General features: G+C 33.9%; 1 protein-coding gene across 3 annotated transcripts; it reads left to right on the plus strand.

Annotated features, from left to right (window-relative positions):
- The first annotated feature begins 300 nt into the window (after positions 1 to 300).
- Positions 301 to 20,259, plus strand: LOC111044670 (ribonuclease H1). 3 transcript variants are annotated; one of them, XM_039426177.1, is made up of 7 exons: positions 301 to 514; positions 3,914 to 4,202; positions 5,139 to 5,314; positions 6,952 to 7,185; positions 9,305 to 9,396; positions 14,704 to 14,882; positions 16,991 to 17,431. In XM_039426177.1, the coding sequence occupies exons 1-7, from the start codon at positions 402 to 404 to the stop codon at positions 17,078 to 17,080; spliced, it is 1,173 nt and encodes a 390-aa protein (XP_039282111.1). In that variant the 5' UTR covers positions 301 to 401; the 3' UTR covers positions 17,081 to 17,431. The 3 variants fall into 3 exon arrangements, 2 of the variants coding, with proteins under 2 accessions (XP_039282111.1, XP_039282110.1); XR_005571096.1 differs by lacking the exon at positions 5,139 to 5,314 and adding an exon at positions 20,018 to 20,259 and having other exon boundaries at positions 331 to 514; positions 3,914 to 4,378; positions 16,991 to 17,149; XM_039426176.1 differs by lacking the exon at positions 5,139 to 5,314 and having other exon boundaries at positions 304 to 514; positions 3,914 to 4,378; positions 16,991 to 18,116.
- Positions 20,260 to 20,833: the final 574 nt, after the last annotated feature.

A 20,833-nucleotide genomic window follows, 5' to 3' on the forward strand; every position in this document is an offset into this window, starting at 1 on the left:
GGCGAAAAACAAAAAATGGTACCTTCAAACCACCACTAATCTTTAGGACTTAATTTGCTTATCAAAAATCTTTACCTGCCTAGACAGAGCTGCGGGGTTAAATATTGTTTTCCAAACATTTCCCTCTATAATCCTTTGTTTACTGGACTATAAATCCGATTTTGTAATTAGTTTTTACACAAAACAAGTACAGAAACGCCACAGTACTTCGGTATTTCAAAATTGAAACAGGCGCGCTTGCAATAGTCGATAGGTCGAACTTTATCACATCGATATTTCAATACTTCGATACTTGAGATGCTGCGACCAAAACTAACCTCACTTTTTTGTTTTGTTTTCCAGCTGTCTTGTAAAATGTTGTCTGTGTTAATATGAATATAAACCAGTTTTATAGTAAATAAATGCTTCAGTTCTATATTTTACATATTAAACACCTATTTTTTGAAGCTGTAAAACTCAAGATGCCAAAGTACGCTGTTGCTAAAGGAAAGAAAAGAGGAATCTTTGATACCTGGTAAGTCAGCAATATAAATATTATATAGGCTTACCTATATCTATATCTAAGAATATTGGTTTTTACAGATACTTTAAAACTTATAAAGGTGATTTGTCTATTTGAAATGACCTATTTCATTGCTATTTTTAGCAAGATAACGTTGCAACGATCTAGGTTGAGAAATTTTCTTTGTTAAGTTTTCCTGCAATTCTATACTAATGCTGGAATTTGCGGCCATAAATTGAATTTCCTTATTCATTTTTGGCACAAAGGCAGTATATTCCATGGTTAGAAAACATAGTGGATTAACAGACTAAAGCCAGGTTCCTAAAACACTTATTAAATCTAATATACTATTGAACCTAGATGTAATATGTTAGTGTAAGTGGTATAAACCAGGCTTTAAGAGTCATATATGATAACAGGATTACCCCAGTAGTTTCTCAGCAATGTCCTAGATGGATTCACAAGTGCAATAAGAACCAATGCCCCGCACTTGCTTGGATACTTTGTGTCTCACTGTTGTCCCAGAATAGTAGTGTCCCAATGTAATACAAGCCTTAATGCCTTATTCCACACCCTCGCCAAGCTTGTAAGCTTGACCACGTTGGTCTTGCCATCCACAGAGCAAAATGTGACTATTTGTGGATGCTCGTCTGGCCACTCACCTTCGCTTGGTTAGCATTCGCTCGACAAAAATCGGAGCGATGACAAGCGAAGGCCAGTGAAAGCGAGCGCTGGCATTGTTGCCATCCACACTCTAATGTACGCACTTGGCGAAAGTGTGGATGCGGCATAAAGCGAACGCACAAAGTGGCAGACAAATGGAGAAAAATTCCTCCCCATGTGTTCAAATACTGCAACACACGCAGACATCCGTCTGTCTCTATGTGTCTGCTCACGTCTGCATGCATGCATTTGATTTTTTTTCGTGTGTCTGCTGCGTTTCGTCTTAAGCCCACTCACTTTATATTAAATATTGGAAGTAAATATTTCTTACACTCGCATTCAAGAATGCTCGAACTAATTTAGATTAGAATAGAATATGTTTTATTGTAACCGCTTCTGAGGTCTTCAAAAGCATTACCTTCGTCACATATACAGCTCATTTATTGCATTTGAAAATGTTGTGACCAAAAAACATACACTAGAGCTGTTGATTGAATTATGAAGAGTTGCTCATATTTTTGTTATTGTCTTGTTATAGCTGTCTTTTGGAGTATAAACATTTTCAATGATTAATACCAGATGATAGCTGTACATTTTTCAATCTAAAACAATTCTATTGTTATGAATTCGATAAATATTCTATTGTTTATTCTATGGTAATACTGTACCTTTGTCATTTTTATTTTATTGATTGAATGATCAAGCTGGCCTACTCAATAAGTTCTCAAGCTTTTCTCAATTAAAACCTTAAGGGCCGGTTTTCGAGCTCGGGATTCAGCTAAGTGCTAGACTTTAAACAGCTGGAGTCAGAAAACTGGCTTTCCGAAACGGGGCGTAGTCACAGTTTTTATGATAATCCTTATTTTATTATTTCTGTAATTGGATACGTTTTTCCTTGATGAAATGAAACATGCATAAATAATTCAAAATGGCTGAAACTTTACACTATTTTATTTTCAATATATTTTGTGTTCAATTGTCTAGTTTTTCGAAAATTAATTTAAAATTCACATTTACTTGGACTGCGACTCCGCCCCTTTTCGGAAAGCCAATTTTCTTTCTCCAGCTGTTTAAAGTTCTAGAGCTTACATACTTGTTACTTGTACTTGCTACTTGTTACTTGTTCAGTATTCGCCGCAGTCGGTGACCGGGGAATTGTCAATGCCCCGAGCTCGGGAATTAGCTAAATCCTGAGCTCGGAAACAGGCCCAAAGGGCCGTTTGAGCAATCCAAGCCTTAACTGAATTTAATCAGCTGCTGGCTTAAACTCAGAATGAACCATATTATAACGAACGAGATTTAATATGGATTTAATCCAGTTTAAACTGAAACTGTGCAAAAGGCACTGATTTTGAAGTTCACAAGTTTTTCATAATCTATCTATTAGTTATTTTTACAAGAATGCACTGATCTTATTTTCAATAATGAGATACTATTTTGATCATTTCAAGTTTGTATTAAGGCTGTACAAAGGCTAAAAATAATCTTTCTACTGGTGATATTTTTCAAAGTTTTTCGATTTGTATATCATCAAGCTATCAAAATGAAAACGTTTTCTCAGGAAAACATTTTTTTCCCCGATCATTACTTTTTGAGATATGAGCGCCTGAAGTTTGAATTTTTGGGACAAAACATTTCAAATTCGGTAAGAGATAAATCCATGAGATTTAGGGGATAAATTCTTCATAGTATTGTTGTATAGTAAAACAAATTTTTTCTAAAAATATAGATTTTTGTGAAAGTTATTCAATTTACCAAAAATGACCAAAAATAACTGAACTAAAAGTTATTTTTAATAAATTGAATAACTTTCTCAAAAATTTATATTTTCAGAAACTTTTTGTTTTACTAGATAAACAATACCATGCAGAATTTTTCTTTTGAATCTCATGGATTATTATCTCTTACTGAATTTGAAATGTTCTGTCCCAAAAATTTGGACTTTAGGCGCTCATATCTCAAAAAGTAATGATCAAAAAAAAAAAAAATGTTTTCCTGAGATAGGCTAACTTTTTCATTTTGATAGCTTGATAATATACAAATCGAAAAACTTTGAAAAATATCACCAGTAGATAGTTTATTTTTAGCCTTTGCACAGCCTTAAACTGAAACTGTGCAAACGGCAATGATTTTGAAGTTCACAAGTTTGTCATAATTTTTCTATTAATTATTTTTACAAGAATGCACTGACCTTATTTTCAATAATGAAATACTATTTTGATTATTTCAAGTTTGTCTTAACCTTCCTGTAGTCGCGCCCTGCTCAATCACAAGAGCAGTCGCGTGTTGTAAGTGTTATGTACTTTGTTTACTGTCAAAACATATTAATTAATTGTATGTTTACTGTCAAAACATATTAATTAATTGTATAATTACTTTTTCCATCATCTTGAAATATTTTATGCCTATGAACATTTGGATGATTACCATTTCATAGCCCAATAAGGTACATAAAGCAAAGCCATCAATTCTGTGTTATTGGTTCGTTTACAGTCACTGTATACAGTCTTTCCCTATCTAATGCACTTATCTTATCGCGACTAAATGACACCTACAGATTGAACCATTGCTCGGTTGAAATTGCAATTCAGTGGAGTGATGGGGGGAAAATTTTGGAATGCATAGGTGATTCATTCACTGACACCACCCCATTCAATAGTTTTGTGCAGCAAAAAAACTGACACTGTTGTACTTTTTGCAACAGTGCGACTGCCGGAAGGTTAATAAAAGTTTGTCTTTGAATTGCAGGGAAGAATGCAAGCAGCAAGTGACCGGTTTCCGGGGAGCCAAATACAAGAAATTCGATTCTATGTATGCAGCTGAAGAGTATATGCGAGAGCATGCTCCCGATGTTGCAACTACAAACGTGGAGCAGCGTTCAAAAATTGTACCGGATCCTACCTCAATAGCCATTAGCGATCCTGTCTCGTTAGCCATAAAAAATCACAGTGAAAACGCCTTTCCAATCGCCAGAGTGTCTCCGGCTGAAACATCTCTGAATGAAATCAATAAGAAGATTCAAGTGCTTGAGTCCAAGTTTCTGTTGTTCTCGGACAGTGTTAATCTGAAGTTTGACAACATTTTGAAGCGACTGGCGGTGTTGGAAAGTCGAGCGCTTGGCCCTCCTGGATCAAGTAATGGCGTAACTACTGTTGATTTGACCAAGAATGATGATCAACAACCTACAGCAAGTGGATCCACTCCAAAAAAGAGGTATTTTTGAAAACAGTTTCTAACTAAATTATCACACACTTATAGTCAGGGTCCTGCAGCTTTGCCTATCGGCGGAGGGCCACTAGACATTTTCAAAAACATTGACCTCAACTCTGTAAGGAGCTTCCTCCATATAGTGATCTAGGTATTCTGGAGCATGTTTTTCTAAAAGTATTAATGGAGTGCCCCAAGGTTCAATTCTAGGACCATTACTGTTTATTATCTATATGAATGATCTGCCAGGCAATATTGAGGATGAGAGCACAACTTGTTATATGTATGCAGATGATGTGTGCCTGAATATCGTAACCGACCTCAACAGAAGAGAAACCTTATTAAATAAGAAATTAGAACTGATGTCTGATTGGTGTAATGCTAATAAACTTGCTCTGAATTTAAACTTATCTGTATCTTATAATAACTTGAATTCAGGGCATTCTGTCAAATTTCTAGGCATCAATATACAAAATAGTATGAAATAGAAGTGTCATATTGACTGCACTATCCCCAAGGTAGCAAGAGGTGTTTTTATGTTGAGAAGATTAAAGAAAATAGTGTCTCAAAAAATTTTAGTAAATGTCTACTATAGTTATGTGCATTCACATCTTCTGTATGGAGCTATATCATGGGCCAATTGTAGTGATTCCCATTCACAATTTGTGTTACAAAAAAGATCAATAAGAACCATGTGTAATGCTCCTCCCCTTACGCACTGCAAACCTTTATTTCTTAAATTGAGAATTAAGTGCTTGAGTCCAAGTTTCTGTTGTTCTCGGACAGTGTTAATCTGAAGTTTGACAACATTTTGAAGCGACTGGCGGTGTTGGAAAGTCGAGCGCTTGGCCCTCCTGGATCGAGCAATGGCGTAACTACTGTTGATTTGACGAAAAATGATGACCAACAACCTACAGCAAGTGGATCCACTCCAAAAAAGAGGTATTTTTGAAAACAGTTTCTAACTAAATTATCACACACTTATAGTCAGGGTCCTGTAGCTTTGCCTATCGGCGGAGGGCCACTAGACATTTTCAAAAACATTGACCTCAACTCTGTAAGGAGCTTCCTCCATATAGTGATCTAGGTACTCTGGAGCATGTTTTTCTAAAAGTATTAATGGAGTGCCCCAAGGTTCAATTCTAGGACCATTACTGTTTATTATCTATATGAATGATCTGCCAGGCAATATTGAGGATGAGAGCACAACTTGTTATATGTATGCAGATGATGTGTGCCTGAATATCGTAACCGACCTCAACAGAAGAGAAACCTTATTAAATAAAAAATTAGAACTGATGTCTGATTGGTGTAATGCTAATAAACTTGCTCTGAATTTAAACTTATCTGTATCTTATAATAACTTGAATTCAGGGCATTCTGTCAAATTTCTAGGCATCAATATACAAAATAATATGAAATAGAAGTGTCATATTGACTGCACTATCCCCAAGGTAGCAAGAGGTGTTTTTATGTTGAGAAGATTAAAGAAAATAGTGTCTCAAAAATTTTAGTAAATGTCTACTATAGTTATGTGCATTCACATCTTCTGTATGGAGCTATATCATGGGCCAATTGTAGTGATATTTTTCAAATACAATTAATAGAGTTGTTTTAAAAAATGCGACAAAACAAAATTTCCCTTTGTTAGAACTAAGTTACCATACACATACAATACGCTAATAGGGCTAAAAAATTACTTTGCAGAAAAATTTCCCAGTCAGTGTAATCATAGATAAAAGATAGCATAGGAAGACGTTAATTCGACTTCACAGATAGTGCCAACGTTTTCCAGCTCCGCAAAGTTGATGTAGTGAGGTCCAATTTATAATGGCAGTGGAGGAAGGGAGAAGAACAACGTTGCCGATCCTCTTTCCTGTCAATGCCTTCTATACACTGTAGCTGATTCAGGTTTATTGATGTAATATTAACTGTTCATCCTCGTTTAAAATTATCAATCATATTTTATCAAGCAAGAAAAAAATTATTTTCAATGATTTCATAATGAATTTTAATGATTAACATGAAATATTTTGTTAATTAATTATTAATTTCACACTTTTAAAAGACGATCTGGCAAAGCGAGAAAGAGATAGCGCTATCCGCTTTTTTGAATGATAGACAAGGATAGCAATACTACTGCTAATCAAATACTGCCATTATAACGTGGACCTCACTATAGACACGTCTAGAAAATTACAAAACAAGAAATCATGCTGGCAAACAAAACATTGAATCTTTGATATGAGAATACAGTATTTTGAACTCTACCGGTTTTATATTTTCGATAATAATAATAAATAATATCGAGTGATCCAGAGGCTTTATGATTCAGAGGCCCGGGTTCAAATCCCGGCCCGGGCAAAATATTTATCTCGGGTCACTCCCGTTTTCCGGATGGACACGTTAAGCTGTCGGTCCCGGCTGCCTAAAAAGCAGTCGTTAGGTCATGTCAGAGGCCCTGAAATGATCAGTTGCGACCAGAAAACTCTAACACCAGACCTGATCCAGCCAGGTCACTCGATATTATTATTATTGTATTTCCAATGCTATCTCTTTTCTTGGTGCTGATTTGACAGGAAAGCCGACTCGGACGAGAGTGAAGAGGCAGCACATCTAGGCAAATGCAACATAGTCGATGAGGTGGACGGATACAGCGATGGCTGGCTGAGGCATTACGTGCCTGACGCGTCAGGCTTCCTCATCTCGCCCGACGGAGTGGTCATTGTCTACACGGATGGGGCCTGTACTAACAATGGCCGCCAAGGGGCCAAAGCTGGTATTGGTGTGTGGTTCAACCACCAACATCCACTGTGAGTCTATTTTAAATTATTCATAATTATTATTAAACAAAATACCAGATTAAATGCTGCAAATCACCCGAAGACTTTTGCCACTGCAAATATTGACTACAGGGTAACAGCTAGATAGAAATATTTATTTATTTATTTATTAGAACAGTCACAAACACGATATTTGGAAAGAGAAACAGGCAATTGCCCAAAACTTCTTCAATTCGTTGATTTTGGCACATAAATAGTCCAAAGTGAGGTTAAGTTTAAAATTTCTGTTTTCACCAAAGATTAACACTCAGAGAATACGTATTCGAGATATGACTGATGAATTTTGAATTTCGAAGGGTTGATAAGAGCCGGAAATAACACTAAACAATCCGAAAGTTTCAATAATATTGAAATAAACTTGAAAATTTTGAGTAGAAAAATTAAAACTACTATCACTGCAATATGATGAGAAAGATTAAATAAGAAGACTAAAAAATTGTCTAAAACCACAGATTTATTGAAAATTAGAAATACCAGTTTCGGTTGTTACACCATTGTCAATCTCTGATAAACCTCTGAATCCTCTGTTTATATCTGTTTATCAGATTGACAATGGTGTAACAACCGAAACCGGTCATTCTAACTTTCAAATAAATCTGTGGTTTTTGACAATTTCTTTGTCTTCTTATTTAATATGAATAATTTCCAAAATATCAACTTCTCAACTACAAAAAATGAGAAAAATTATTTGTCAACACAGGAATCGAACCCGGTAAATTGCCAGTCAGGTATGCTTGCCCTTACACCAAACTGACAACCTCTGGATAGCAGCGCTCATTTTATACGAAGACATAGCAGCCATGTTGTCAATATTTGCGGTAGCAGAAGTATTTGGGGTAATTTGCAGCATTTAATTTTGATTTTTGTTCAATAATTATTATTCATTAATTAATCAGCATTTGAATAAATTCAATTCCTTATCAATTTCCATGTTCAATTTATGTTAAATGATTGGATGAAAAATCTACAGTATTTGATTACTGGGGTCGGTTTTATAAAAGCATGGAGTGAAGAACAAATTTAATTTTATTATTTACTTGATAGAAGGTTATTTTTACTTGTACTTTTTTATTCCGTGATGAAAGCTTTGTAATACAGGATCTGTATTACAGTACTTGGGCCTGGTTGCAAAAAGGCCTGTTAAAGTTTAATCATGGTTAAATGCCACGAGAACAAATCAGAGACGCAGAAGACGTCAGACTTTTGTGCAACTGGGACATGAACTGGCTAAAGGGTTTCCTTCGGCTTACCAGAGAAGATGATGAGGTCTCAATAGGTTTATAACGAATATTATTAGAAAAATAAATGTCAATTTATAAAGTTGAATTCTATAACGAGAACTTAAGTAATATCAAATGCAACTGCAATGAATGTAATACAACTTTTTGGACAATTTCTATCCAAATTTGGGAAAGGAACAGTTTTGGGCTTTAAGCCTGTTGTTCCTCTCTCAATCATTCATAGTTGACAATGATATTGTATCTATCAATGTATAAATAAATAAATAAATAAACTTAAATGAATTCAGTAGCCTAATTCAGAACCAAGGTGAAGAAATGGTTACTTTCTTTATATGATAATTATCACAGGTACATCTAGTAGCATAATTCAGAACCAAGGTGAAGAAATGGTTACTTTCTTTATATGATAATTATCACAGGTACATCTAGTAGCATAATTATTCAGAACCAAGGTGAAGAAATGGTTACTTTCTTTATATGATAATTATCACAGGTACATCTAGTAGCATAATTCAGAACCAAGGTGAAGAAATGGTTACTTTCTTTATATGATAATTATCACAGGTACATCTAGTAGCATAATTATTCAGAACCAAGGTGAAGAAATGGTTACTTTCTTTATATGATAATTATCACAGGTACATCTAATGACAGGTACATTCATAGCCCATTAAACGGTGTGAGGAACTCGTTGTTAGGAATTATGGAGAAATTAAACATCCTTTTATAATTCGATTTATTAGTTCAATAGCCTAATCACAGAATAGAATAATTCTAGATTGTTATAATATTGTACTATGTAATTTAAATCAACTTTTGTAGCATTTTTATTTCTTCTTTGATTTTAGAAATGTATCAGCACCAGTGAGAGGAAGACCAACAAATAATAATGCTGAAATACAGGCGGCAACTGAAGCGATAAGGCAGGCTTCAAAAGCAGGTGAATAGAACAATGATACTATAGTAAGGTCCAGGTATTGATGGCATTATTTGATCAACATTGGTGTTGCTATCCTTGTCTATATCATTCGACAAAGCAAATAGCTCTTTCCTTTTCTACCACTGCAACGTTGCCGTATTTTTGTCAATGCTGAAATATAATTAATTAACAAAATATTCAATCCCAATAATGGAAATCTATTATTCAATCATAGAAATATAGTCAATGCAGAAATATAATTAATTAACAAAATATTCAATCCCAATAATGGAAATCTATTATTCAATCATAGAAATATACATCTTCTTGAATAAATTACAATTGATTATTTTTAACAAAAATGAACTGTTAATATTGGATCAGATATACTGGTATCAGCTAATACTGTATACAAGGCTCTCTGCAAGGCAGAGAATCGGGAACGTTGTTCTCCTATCTTTTTTCACTGTCATTATAACGTGAACCTTACTATACAATAAGTAGATTTGTTCAGTTGATTGATAGTTTGACTCATGTTTTATAGATTCAGACACGATTATCTATTGAAGTTAATAAACGTAGTAGCTATTATTGGGAAAACAAAGGAAAATTTAGGACAGTGTTGATGGAAATCCAAGGGCTTGAATAAATTTGGGTTCAAGTTTAATAATTATTATATAGACAGTTTAAATGTATCTTCATGAGTATATTTTTACTTTCCTTGCCCTACTACCATAGGTGAGGAAAGTATTGCTTTCCAAAAAAATTAAGGTACCCCAATTTCAAGTTTTCTATACGTTTCAAGGTCCCCTGAGTCCAAAAACATGATTTTTGGGTGTTGGTCTGTGTGTGTGTATATGTGTGTGTGTATGTGTGTGTGTGTGTGTGTGTGTGTGTGTGTGTGTGTGTATGTCTGTGAACACGATAACTCCATTCCTAATCAACCGATTGACTTGAAATTTCAAACTTAAGGTCCTTATACCATGAGGACCCGACAATAAGAAATTCAATAAGATTCAATTCAAGATGGCGGAAAAAATGGCGGATAATTACTAAAAAACCATGTTTTTCACGATTTTCTCAAAAACGGCTCTAACGATTTTCTTTAAATTTATACCATGGATAGCTATTCATAAGCCCTATCAACTGACATGAGTCTCATTTCTGGGAAAATTGCAGGAGCTGCGTAATATTCTCGAGAAAAATGGCGGATAATTACTAAAAAACCATGTTTTTCACGGTTTTCTCGAAAACGGCTCTAACGATTTTCTTCAAATTTATACCATGGATAGCTATTAATAAGCCCTATCAACTGACATGAGTTTTATTTCTTGTTTGATTTTAGAAATGTGTCAGCACCAGTGAGAGGAAGACCTACAAATAATAATGCTGAAATACAGGCGGCAACTGAAGCGATAAGGCAGGCTTCAAAAGCAGGTGAATAAAACAATGATACTATAGTAAGGTCCAGGTATTGATGGCATTATTTGATCAACATTGGTGTTGCTATCCTTGTCTATATCATTCGACAAAGCATATAGCTCTATCCTTTTCTACCACTGCAACGTTGCCGTATTTTTGTGAATGCAGAAATATAATTAATTAACAAAATATTCAATCCCAATAATGGAAATCTATTATTCAATCATAGAAATATACATCTTCTTGAATAAATTACAATTGATTATTTTTAACAAAAATGAACTGTTAATATTGGATCAGATATACTGGTATCAGCTATCCTGTATACAAGGTTCTCTGCAAGGCAGAGAATCGGGAACGTTGTTCTCCTATCTTTTTTCACTGTCATTATAACGAGGACCTTACGTATATAATATAACGTTATAATATAACATTATAACGTATACAATAAGTAGATTTGTTCAGTTGATTTAGTATTAGTATTAATTCATCCACTGACCACCTGTAAAAGGGGTATAAGGATATGTCAATTTGTCATTAATCAAACAGTTAACATGTTTTATATCTTCTCAAACCTCCATCTTGAGGTTTGTAAAAATCTTTGTATTCCTCCACTGAGTAGGCACATATGGATAGCAGCTCTTTTTTCAATAAAAATCTGAAAGCTTTACCAGACTTTTCTTTTATGTGAGATGGCAATAAGTTGTTGATTGATAGTTTGACTCATGTTTTCTAGATTCAGACGCGATTATCTATTGAAGTTAATAAACGTAGTAGCTATTATTGGGAAAACAAAGGAAAATTTAGGACAGTGTGGATGGAAATCCAAGGGCTTGAATAAATTTGGGTTCAAGTTTAATAATTATTATATAGACAGTTTAAATGTATCTTCATGAGTATATTTTTTCAAGTAGCACTACATAATTCCAACTTATTATATCCTCTGATACTCATACTTACATTTAATATGTTCAAAATATAGCTTATTAATCTTGAATAACGTTGATAGAGTTGGTGTCGCATTCTTTAGAGAAGTAGAAATGTTTATAGTGAGATTAACATTGAGTTATTACACCCGATTCGCTATCATTGTCTGTCATCAGACACTGCTGCCAGATAGTTTTTTTGACTATGAAGAAACTACCAAAATATTTTATCTCAATTATAAACATTTATTAACCAATCATTGAAAAATATATTCTCTCTACAAATGAAATATAATAAATTAATTTAAACAAGAATGAACAGTTAATATTACATCAGATGTACCGGTATTAGCTCTCTATCCTCTATAGAAGGCAGTGGCAAGGCAGAGAATTGGCAAAGCTGTTCTCCAATCTTTCTCCACTGCTATTATAACGTGGACCTCTCTACAGAGGATGGGATATCTTCTTAGGTTATATTTTCTCTATGACTGTATAAACCTGCAGTACATAACGCAAAATCATAATGATATAGTGAGATCGACGTCGTAATGGCAGTGGAGAAAGATGGGGGAACAACGTTGCCAATCCTCTGTCTTGTCAATGCCTTCTATAGACGGTAGCTGATACAGGTTTATTGATGTAATATCAACTGCTCATTCTCGTTTGAAATGATCAATTATATTTTATCAAATAAGAAATTATATTTTTCAATGATTTAATAGTGAATTTTCATAATTGAAATGAAATATTTTGTTAATTAATTATTAATTCTATAAGAAGACGATCTGGCAACAGAGCAAAGCGAGAAAGAGATAGCGATATCCGCTTTGTTGAATTATAGACAAGGATAGCAATCCATTGCTAATCAAACACTGCCATTATAACGTGGACCTCACTCTAGTATGAATAACTTGTCTCCATAAATAAATAAAATAAATAAATTCAATTTTATTGTCAGCCAGCCAAAAAAGCACAAGACAAAGTCACACAAATAGAACATGAAATAGACAGTCACACATTAAGAGACACATTGTTACTATTACATTGATATTTAGATTACTTTTCCAAATATTACAAATAACAAAGACAATATTACAAAATTAAGCATCTAGTTCATACGTGCTAACAATAAGAATTAAGGTATGCTGATTCTGCTCTCGTAAAATTCACTTAATTTATAAAAAGGATTTTTTGCCAGCCAATCGTGCACCTTTTATTTGAACAGTTTTAGGGGTGTTTGTTGGAGGTGTAGCGGTAACTTATTATACACCTTTTGCCCAACTGCTTCAAAACTGTTTAAAGATTTAGACAATCTTTGGTATTGAATATAGATCTGTCTATTGTTTCTGGTATTAACAGAGTGAACAGTATTTCTTAATTGATAACGATGCAGATTCTCCTTAGTGTATAACAAAACAGATTATATGGAGCAGGATATTATATTAATACTAGCCGTCAGGCTCGCTTCGCTCGCCACATCCGTCTAGGTCCCCCGACTGGATCGTCCAAGAATGAGATGAGCATTTTTATCATATGTTAGGGCAATCTAGTCGGGGTAATGCATTTAAATCTTCAACTTGGTGCCAACCTAACAGTCAACTCAACTTAATGCCAACCTGACAAAATTATTAATTTAGTCGCCAGTTAACAACTGTTTCGAAGGGGTACTCTATCTAGATTATAGTTCTATAGTAACATATGATATGGAAATTTCAATTATAAACATTTATTAACCAATCATTGAAAAATATATTCTCTCTACAAATGAAATATAATAAATTAATTTAAACAGGAATGAACAGTTAATATTACATCAGATGTACCGGTATTAGCTCTCTATCCTCTATCCTCTATCCTCTATCCTCCATAGTCCTAAGTATAGGACTTATTTTATCTGTGATAGAAGGCAGTGGCAAGGCAGAGAATTGGCAAAGCTGTTCTCCAATCTTTCTCCACTGCTATTATAACGTGGACCTCTCTACAGAGGATGGGATATCTTCTAAGGTTATAATATTTTCTCTATGACTGTATAAACCTGCAGTACATAACGCAAAATCATAATGATATAGTGAGATCGACGTCGTAATGGCAGTGGAGAAAGATGGGGGAACAACGTTGCCAATCCTCTGTCTTGTCAATGCCTTCTATAGACGGTAGCTGATACAGGTTATTGATGTAATATCAACTGCTCATTCTCGTTTGAAATGATCAATTATATTTTTCAATGATTTAATAGTGAATTTTCATAATTGAAATGAAATATTTTGTTAATTAATTATTAATTCTATAAGAAGACGATCTGGCAACAGAGCAAAGCGAGAAAGAGATCCGCTTTGTTGAATTATAGACAAGGATAGCAATCCATTGCTAATCAAACACTGCCATTATAACGTAGACCTCACTCTAGTATGAATAACTTGTCTCTCTTTGTCTCCATAAATAAATAAAATAAATAAATTCAATTTTATTGTCAGCCAGCCAAAAAAGCACAAGACAAAGTCACACAAATAGAACATGAAATAGACAGTCACACATTAAGAGACACATTTTACTATTGCATTGATATTTAGATTACTTTTCCAAATATTACAAATAACAAAGACAATATTACAAAATTAAGCATCTAGTTCATACGTGCTAACAATAAGAATTAAGGTATGCTGATTCTGCTCTCGTAAAATTCACTTAATTTATAAAAAGGATTTTTTGCCAGCCAATCGTGCACCTTTAATTTGAACAGTTTTAGGGGTGTTTGTTGGAGGTGTAGCGGTAACTTATTATACACCTTTTGCCCAACTGCTTCAAAACTGTTTAAAGATTTAGACAATCTTTGGTATTGAATATAGATCTGTCTATTGTTTCTGGTATTAACAGAGTGAACAGTATTTCTTAATTGATAACGATGCAGATTCTCCTTAGTGTATAACAAAACAGATTATATGGAGCAGGATATTATATTAATATTTTTGTGGCATTTCAGGCGTTAGACGACTTCACATCTTCACCGATTCTCAGTTCCTGATAAACTGTATTACGGGATGGATTTACAAGTGGAAGAGGAATGACTGGGTCACCGCTGACGGCAAACCTGTCAAAAACAAGATAGAACTTGTCGAGCTCGATCAATGCATTCAAACTATGATGGACTCTGTTATGTGGGTAAGGCACAGCATTCCTATTGCTATAGTGAGGTCCACGTTATAATGGCAGTGTTTGATTAACAATGGTATTGCTATCCTTGTCTATCATTCAACAAAGCGGATAGAGGTATCCTTTTCTAGCTCCGATTGATCTTTAACAATGCCCGTCAAAAACAAGATAGAAATAGACGAGCTCGATCAATGTATACAAACTATGATGGACTCAGTTATGTGGGTAAGGCAAAGCATTTCTATCGATATTTATGTGATTTTTCGCCACACTGCACAGAAAACAGCTGTTTTCCAGTCCCTACGTAGATCTGAAAGACCTTGTTTGCAGACGACGTCAGAAAAGGGTTTCTTTTCCGGTCTAGGCCAGAAAGTTGTCTCTTTCCAGCCGCTCATGGAAGTAGTTAATAAGTCATCCGCTAGATCGGGCGAGTGTCCACTTTCATCATCAGCTGAAGTCGCCATGATTTCAGTTCCAGTTTCGAATCAAACTAATTCGCTTCGCAACCAGTTTTATTCAATTATTTATTGTTGATTAGTGCATTCCGAATTTTCAAAAATGCTTGAAGATGACTGTGGTATTCCAAGTGAAATTTTAAAAGAATCTGAAATCCTGACTGCAAATCTTCTACCACTAAAATCAAGAGATAGGTACGATAGCTTAACGAGTATTCTTTATTTTGTATTCTTTATTTATTTTGTCAGCAATACCTGTAGTGTGGCGAAAAATATCGTTCGCACCACGGGCAAAAATGTTTTTCCAGCTCTCAATCTTTTCTAGTCCTCGGCCTACGGCCTCGGACTTGAAAACCGATTTCGAGCTGGAAAAATCTCATTTTCTGCTCTAGGTGCGAAATATACTATTACTTCATGTAATGCAGGTTAATACAGTCATAGAGGAAATAGAATAAGATATCCCATCCTCTATATAGAGAGGTCCACGTTATAATATAGTGAGGTCCACGTTATAATGGCAGTGGAGAAAGATAGCAGAACAACGTTGCCGAACCTCTGTCTTGTTAATACCTTCTATAGACGGTAGCTGATACAGGTTTATTGATGTAATATTAACTGTTCATTCTCGTTTAAAATAATCAATTATATTTTATCAAGCAAGAAATTATATTTTTCAACAATTTCATTATGAATTTTCAAATTAAGATGGAATATTCTGTTAATTGATTAATAATTGCTAATCAAACACTGCCATTATAATGTGAACCTCACTATAGTAGAAGAGCGTTGTAGATTCTCTGCCTTGTCACTGCCTTCTATAGAGGATAGCTGGATAGTCGTAGTTTTCATGACAATCTTTATTTTCTCATTTCTATGATTGGAAACGTTTTTCATTGACGAAATGAAACACTCCTAAATAATTAAAAATAGCTGAAACTTCACACTATTTTTATTTTGTGTTCAATTTTGTAGTTTTTTTGAAATTTAAATTAAACATAGACTGCGACTACGCCCCGTTTCGGAAAGCCAATTCTCTGACTCCAGCTGTTTAAAGTCTAGAACTTGGCTAAATCCCGAGCTCGAAAACCGGCCCTTAGTGTTTTAATTGAGAAAAGCTTGAGAACTTATTGAGTATTAAACTTATTGTATTAAAACCAGCCCTAAGAATTTTTCAATCGGCGGAAGGAGTGAGTGGTAGCTCCATATTGGATTGCTCCCAACTGATGAATGAATCATGGAGCCGCTAGAAAATTTTACAGCACTGCCACTAAACCGGGAAGAAATAGTATATTTCGCACCTAGAGCAGAAAATGAGATTTTTCCGGCTCGAAATCGGTTTTCAAGTTCGAGGCCGTAGGCCGAGGACTAGAAAAGATTGAGAGCCGGAAAAACATTTTTGCAAACATTGCCTTCCAGATCTACGTAGGGACTGGAAAACAGCTGCTTTCTGTGCAGTGTGGCGAAAAATATATTCGTTAAAAATTATGTTTGTTATATCATTCAAAATGTATCCTTTAACGTTCAGTCTTTTTCTGCTATTTAGACTACACGATCATAAAACATAGTGTAGCTTGTTTCTGCAACGATCCTCGTATATTTATTAGTATTTACTAATTGCAATTTCTCATTTATTTCCTTCTAAAAATATTAATTATTTTGCAGACCCATGTAAAAGGACATGCTGGAGACGTGGGTAATACACAAGCTGACTTGTTGGCTCGTCTTGGTGCGGAAATGAATGCTCTAAATTGAAAATGATGTCTAAATTATTGGTCTCTACGATTTAATTTTCATTTCAATTCGAAAATCACTCCAAGTGCGGTGAGCTGCTATTCTTTTTCTACTTGCATAATGCGTTCAAATAATATTGGTTTATGATTGTAAAGTAAGTGCCGGTTGCACAAAAGCCGACTAAATTTTAATCGTGATTAATTCCACGAGAACCATTTAGAGAAGCCGCCGTCTCTTCGAAAAAACCTCCTCTAATTGGTTCTTGATGAAATTAATCACGATTAAAATTTAACCGGTTTTTGTGCAACCGGGCCTTAGGCATCATTGGTTTGTTCAAATCATTTATGTATTAATTTATGATCGATTGCTATTTAAGAATAAATAATTTGAAGCGTTCCTCAATGTGAAAAAAAACTCTAAAATGTCGTTAAAAATTGTAATGTGGTATAAAACTCTGTAAAATATCATTAAAAATTTTTATATTTCATTTCCTCATAATTCTAATAATTATTATTCAATTAATCCATTATTTCATATACCGTAGTTTACTATTTCTCTGTATGAAATCTTGAGGTAAATTCGTGTGATCTAATCTTGAAATGTTCTTATTATAATGGTCTTTCTATTGTTTAAAATGTATACTTCTATGTTGATATTATTTCACAGCTTGATTGGAAAGTTTATTGATTTTTTTTAATTGAGGCAAATTTTTGTAATCTACTCTTGAAATGGTCTTATTAGACTTAAAATCCTCTGTATATTATCAAAAATGTACTTCTACGTTGATATTATTTCATACCTCGATTAAAAAGTCAATTGATGTGTTGAAATTGAGACAAATTCTTGTAATCTACTCTTGAAATGGTCTTATTAGACTTGAAATCCTCTGTATATTATCAACAATGTACTTCTACGTTGATATTATTTCATACCTCGATTGAAAGGTCAATTGATGTGTTGAAATTGAGACAAATTCTTGTAATCTACTCTTGAAATGGTCTTATTAGACTTAAAATGCTCTTTATATTTTTCAAAATGTATACTTCTACGTTGATATTATTTCATACCTCGATTGAAAGGTCAATTGATGTGTTGAAATTGAGACAAATTCTTGTAATCTACTCTTGAAATGGTCTTATTAGACTTAAAATCCTCTGTATATTATCAAAAATGTACTTCTACGTTGATATTATTTCATACCTCGATTGAAAAGTCAATTGATGTGTTGAAATCGAGACAAATTCTTGTAATCTACTCTTGAAATGGTCTTATTAAGCTGCGTACACATATTTGCGCTTCCAACCAGCACCGAGCACGCTCCTCCCTCGTACCGCCCTCGTACCACCATCGAACCACAGTCGCACCGCCCACGCACCCATCATGAACGTTATGGAAGATGTTAGATCTTCTCGCGTTCCCCGGTTGAACCACTGTTGCTCCCCGGTCGATCATCAATCGCTCTGCTGGAGTGACGTTCGGTTGCGGAGCAGAGCGAAAGTCTGTACGCACCTTAAGACTTGAAATCCTCTGTATATTATCAACAATGTACTTCTACGTTGATATTATTTCATACCTCGATTGAAAAGTCAATTGATGTGCTGAAATTGAGGTAAATAGACAAATTCTTTAATCTACTCTTGAAATGGTCTTATTAGACTTAAAATGCTCTTTATATTTTTCAAAATGTATACTTCTACGTTGATATTATTTCATACCTCGATTGAAAAGTGATGAAATTGAGGTAAATTCTTGTAATCTACTCTTGAAATGGTCTTATTAGACTTAAAATGCTCTTTATATTGTTCAAAATGTATACATCTACGTTGATATAAATAAAAATAGAAATCTAAGTATCATTTTTAAAATTATTTAATCACAACATGTTTCGGCTATGTGATGCCATTGTCAAGTCGATAATGATTATAGCTGAAACATGTTAGGCCAAACAATTTCAAAAAGGGTACTCAGATTTCTATTTTTATTTATATTCAAAAATAAGGAAAAAAGACAATTTCTACGTTGTTGTATTCCACAACTAGATTTGAAAGTGTTCAATCTCAGTTGAAATTAAGATAAATTATTGTAATCCACTTTTGAAATGTTCTCATTATATTATATAAAATTTATACTTCTACGTTGATCTATTTGATACTTCGATTGGAAGTTTATTGATTTGTTTTTTAAATAGAGGTAATTTATTAGAACACTTCATTCACAAACTTTTTTTTTAAAATAAAGGGTGCTTTAAGATTTTTTATATTGTTTTATTAAGGTAATTTATTGTAATATCTACTCTTGTAGCATGTTAATGTTATTTATTTATTTATTTATTAGATAGAGCGAACAATACAATAGTCGGAAAAGAAAAAACAGGCTATTGCCCAAAACTTCTTCAATTTCCTGATTTTGTCACAAATCGTCCAAATATTATGTAGGTTATGTTCACTTCAATTTCAACACCAAATCTTCAATCTGAAACTATGAATCAGAATAAAACAGAGAATTTCAAATTTAGTTATATTATTCAAAATGTATCATTTAACGTTGCTATTATTAAACAGATGAATTGGAAAGTTTATTGATCTGTTAAAATGTAGTCTCTAGTCATTTTCATCCTAACTTTGAAATACTGGATTGTATGAAATTGTCTTTGAATTGATTATGAATACATATACCACTTTAACTGATATTATGATTGAATTGACTGTATCTTATTAAAGACTGAAAATTACAGCCAATGGTGTTCCATGAGAGTCGGGAAGATTGCTATTTGTATAGTCTAAACTATTATTTTTGTGATATATAACTTGTATAAAATTAGAAGATATTTTGTCTTCGTCATCACTGAAATTGTGCATTAAATTGATAATTGATGATCAATAACTCTTTTTGAATTCAATTCCTATTCATTGTTTTCTTATTAACTCTACTTCTGAGTACAGAAGACTTCTTCTTTAGGTGCCGTCTCCGTTTCGAAGGTTGGCAATCATCAAGGCGATTTTAACTTTTGAGACCGCAGATCGAAATAGGTCATTATTGCTGCATCCAAACCAATCCCGAAGGTTCTTTAGCCATGAGTTTTGTCTCTTTCCTACAGATCTCTTTCCTTGGACTTTCCCCTGCATAATAACTTGAAGTAATTGATATTTTTCTCCTCTCATAACATGTCCCATGTATAGCAGTTTTCTTCTCTTAATTGTCATAATTACTTCTTTTTCCTTTTATTTTTCCTACAGAAGACTATTAAGCTATATTCCCAATCAGTCCGGTACAGTTAGGCCCAGTTGCACAAAAGCCGGTTAAATTTTAACCATGGTTAATTCCAAGAGAACCAATCAGAGGAGGCGTTTTGGAAAAGACGGCTTCTCTGATTGGTTGTCATGGAATTAATCACGGTTAAAATTTAACCCGGCTTTTGTGCAACCGGCACTTGAAATATTATTCTTATTAGTTCAAATGGGACTATTCATACTCGCTTGGCTGAGTGTGAATAATCCCATTTGAACTCATGGGAATAGTCTTTGAACTCATGGTCTTTTTGGTATAGTGAGGTACACGTTATAATGGCAGTATTTGATTAACATTGGTGTTGCTATCCTTGTCTATCATTCTACAAAGCAGATAGCTCTATCCTTTTCTACCTTTGCAACGTTGCAAGATCGTACAATGTAGAAATATAATTCATTAACAAAATATTTAATCTCAATTATGAAAATTCATTATTCAATAGTTATTTGTGCAACTAGTGCGCAAAGTGACAGTTTGCTGCACCGA

Source organism: Nilaparvata lugens, chromosome 4, assembly GCF_014356525.2.
Source record: "Nilaparvata lugens isolate BPH chromosome 4, ASM1435652v1, whole genome shotgun sequence".
NCBI classification, from domain to species: Eukaryota; Metazoa; Arthropoda; class Insecta; order Hemiptera; family Delphacidae; genus Nilaparvata; species Nilaparvata lugens.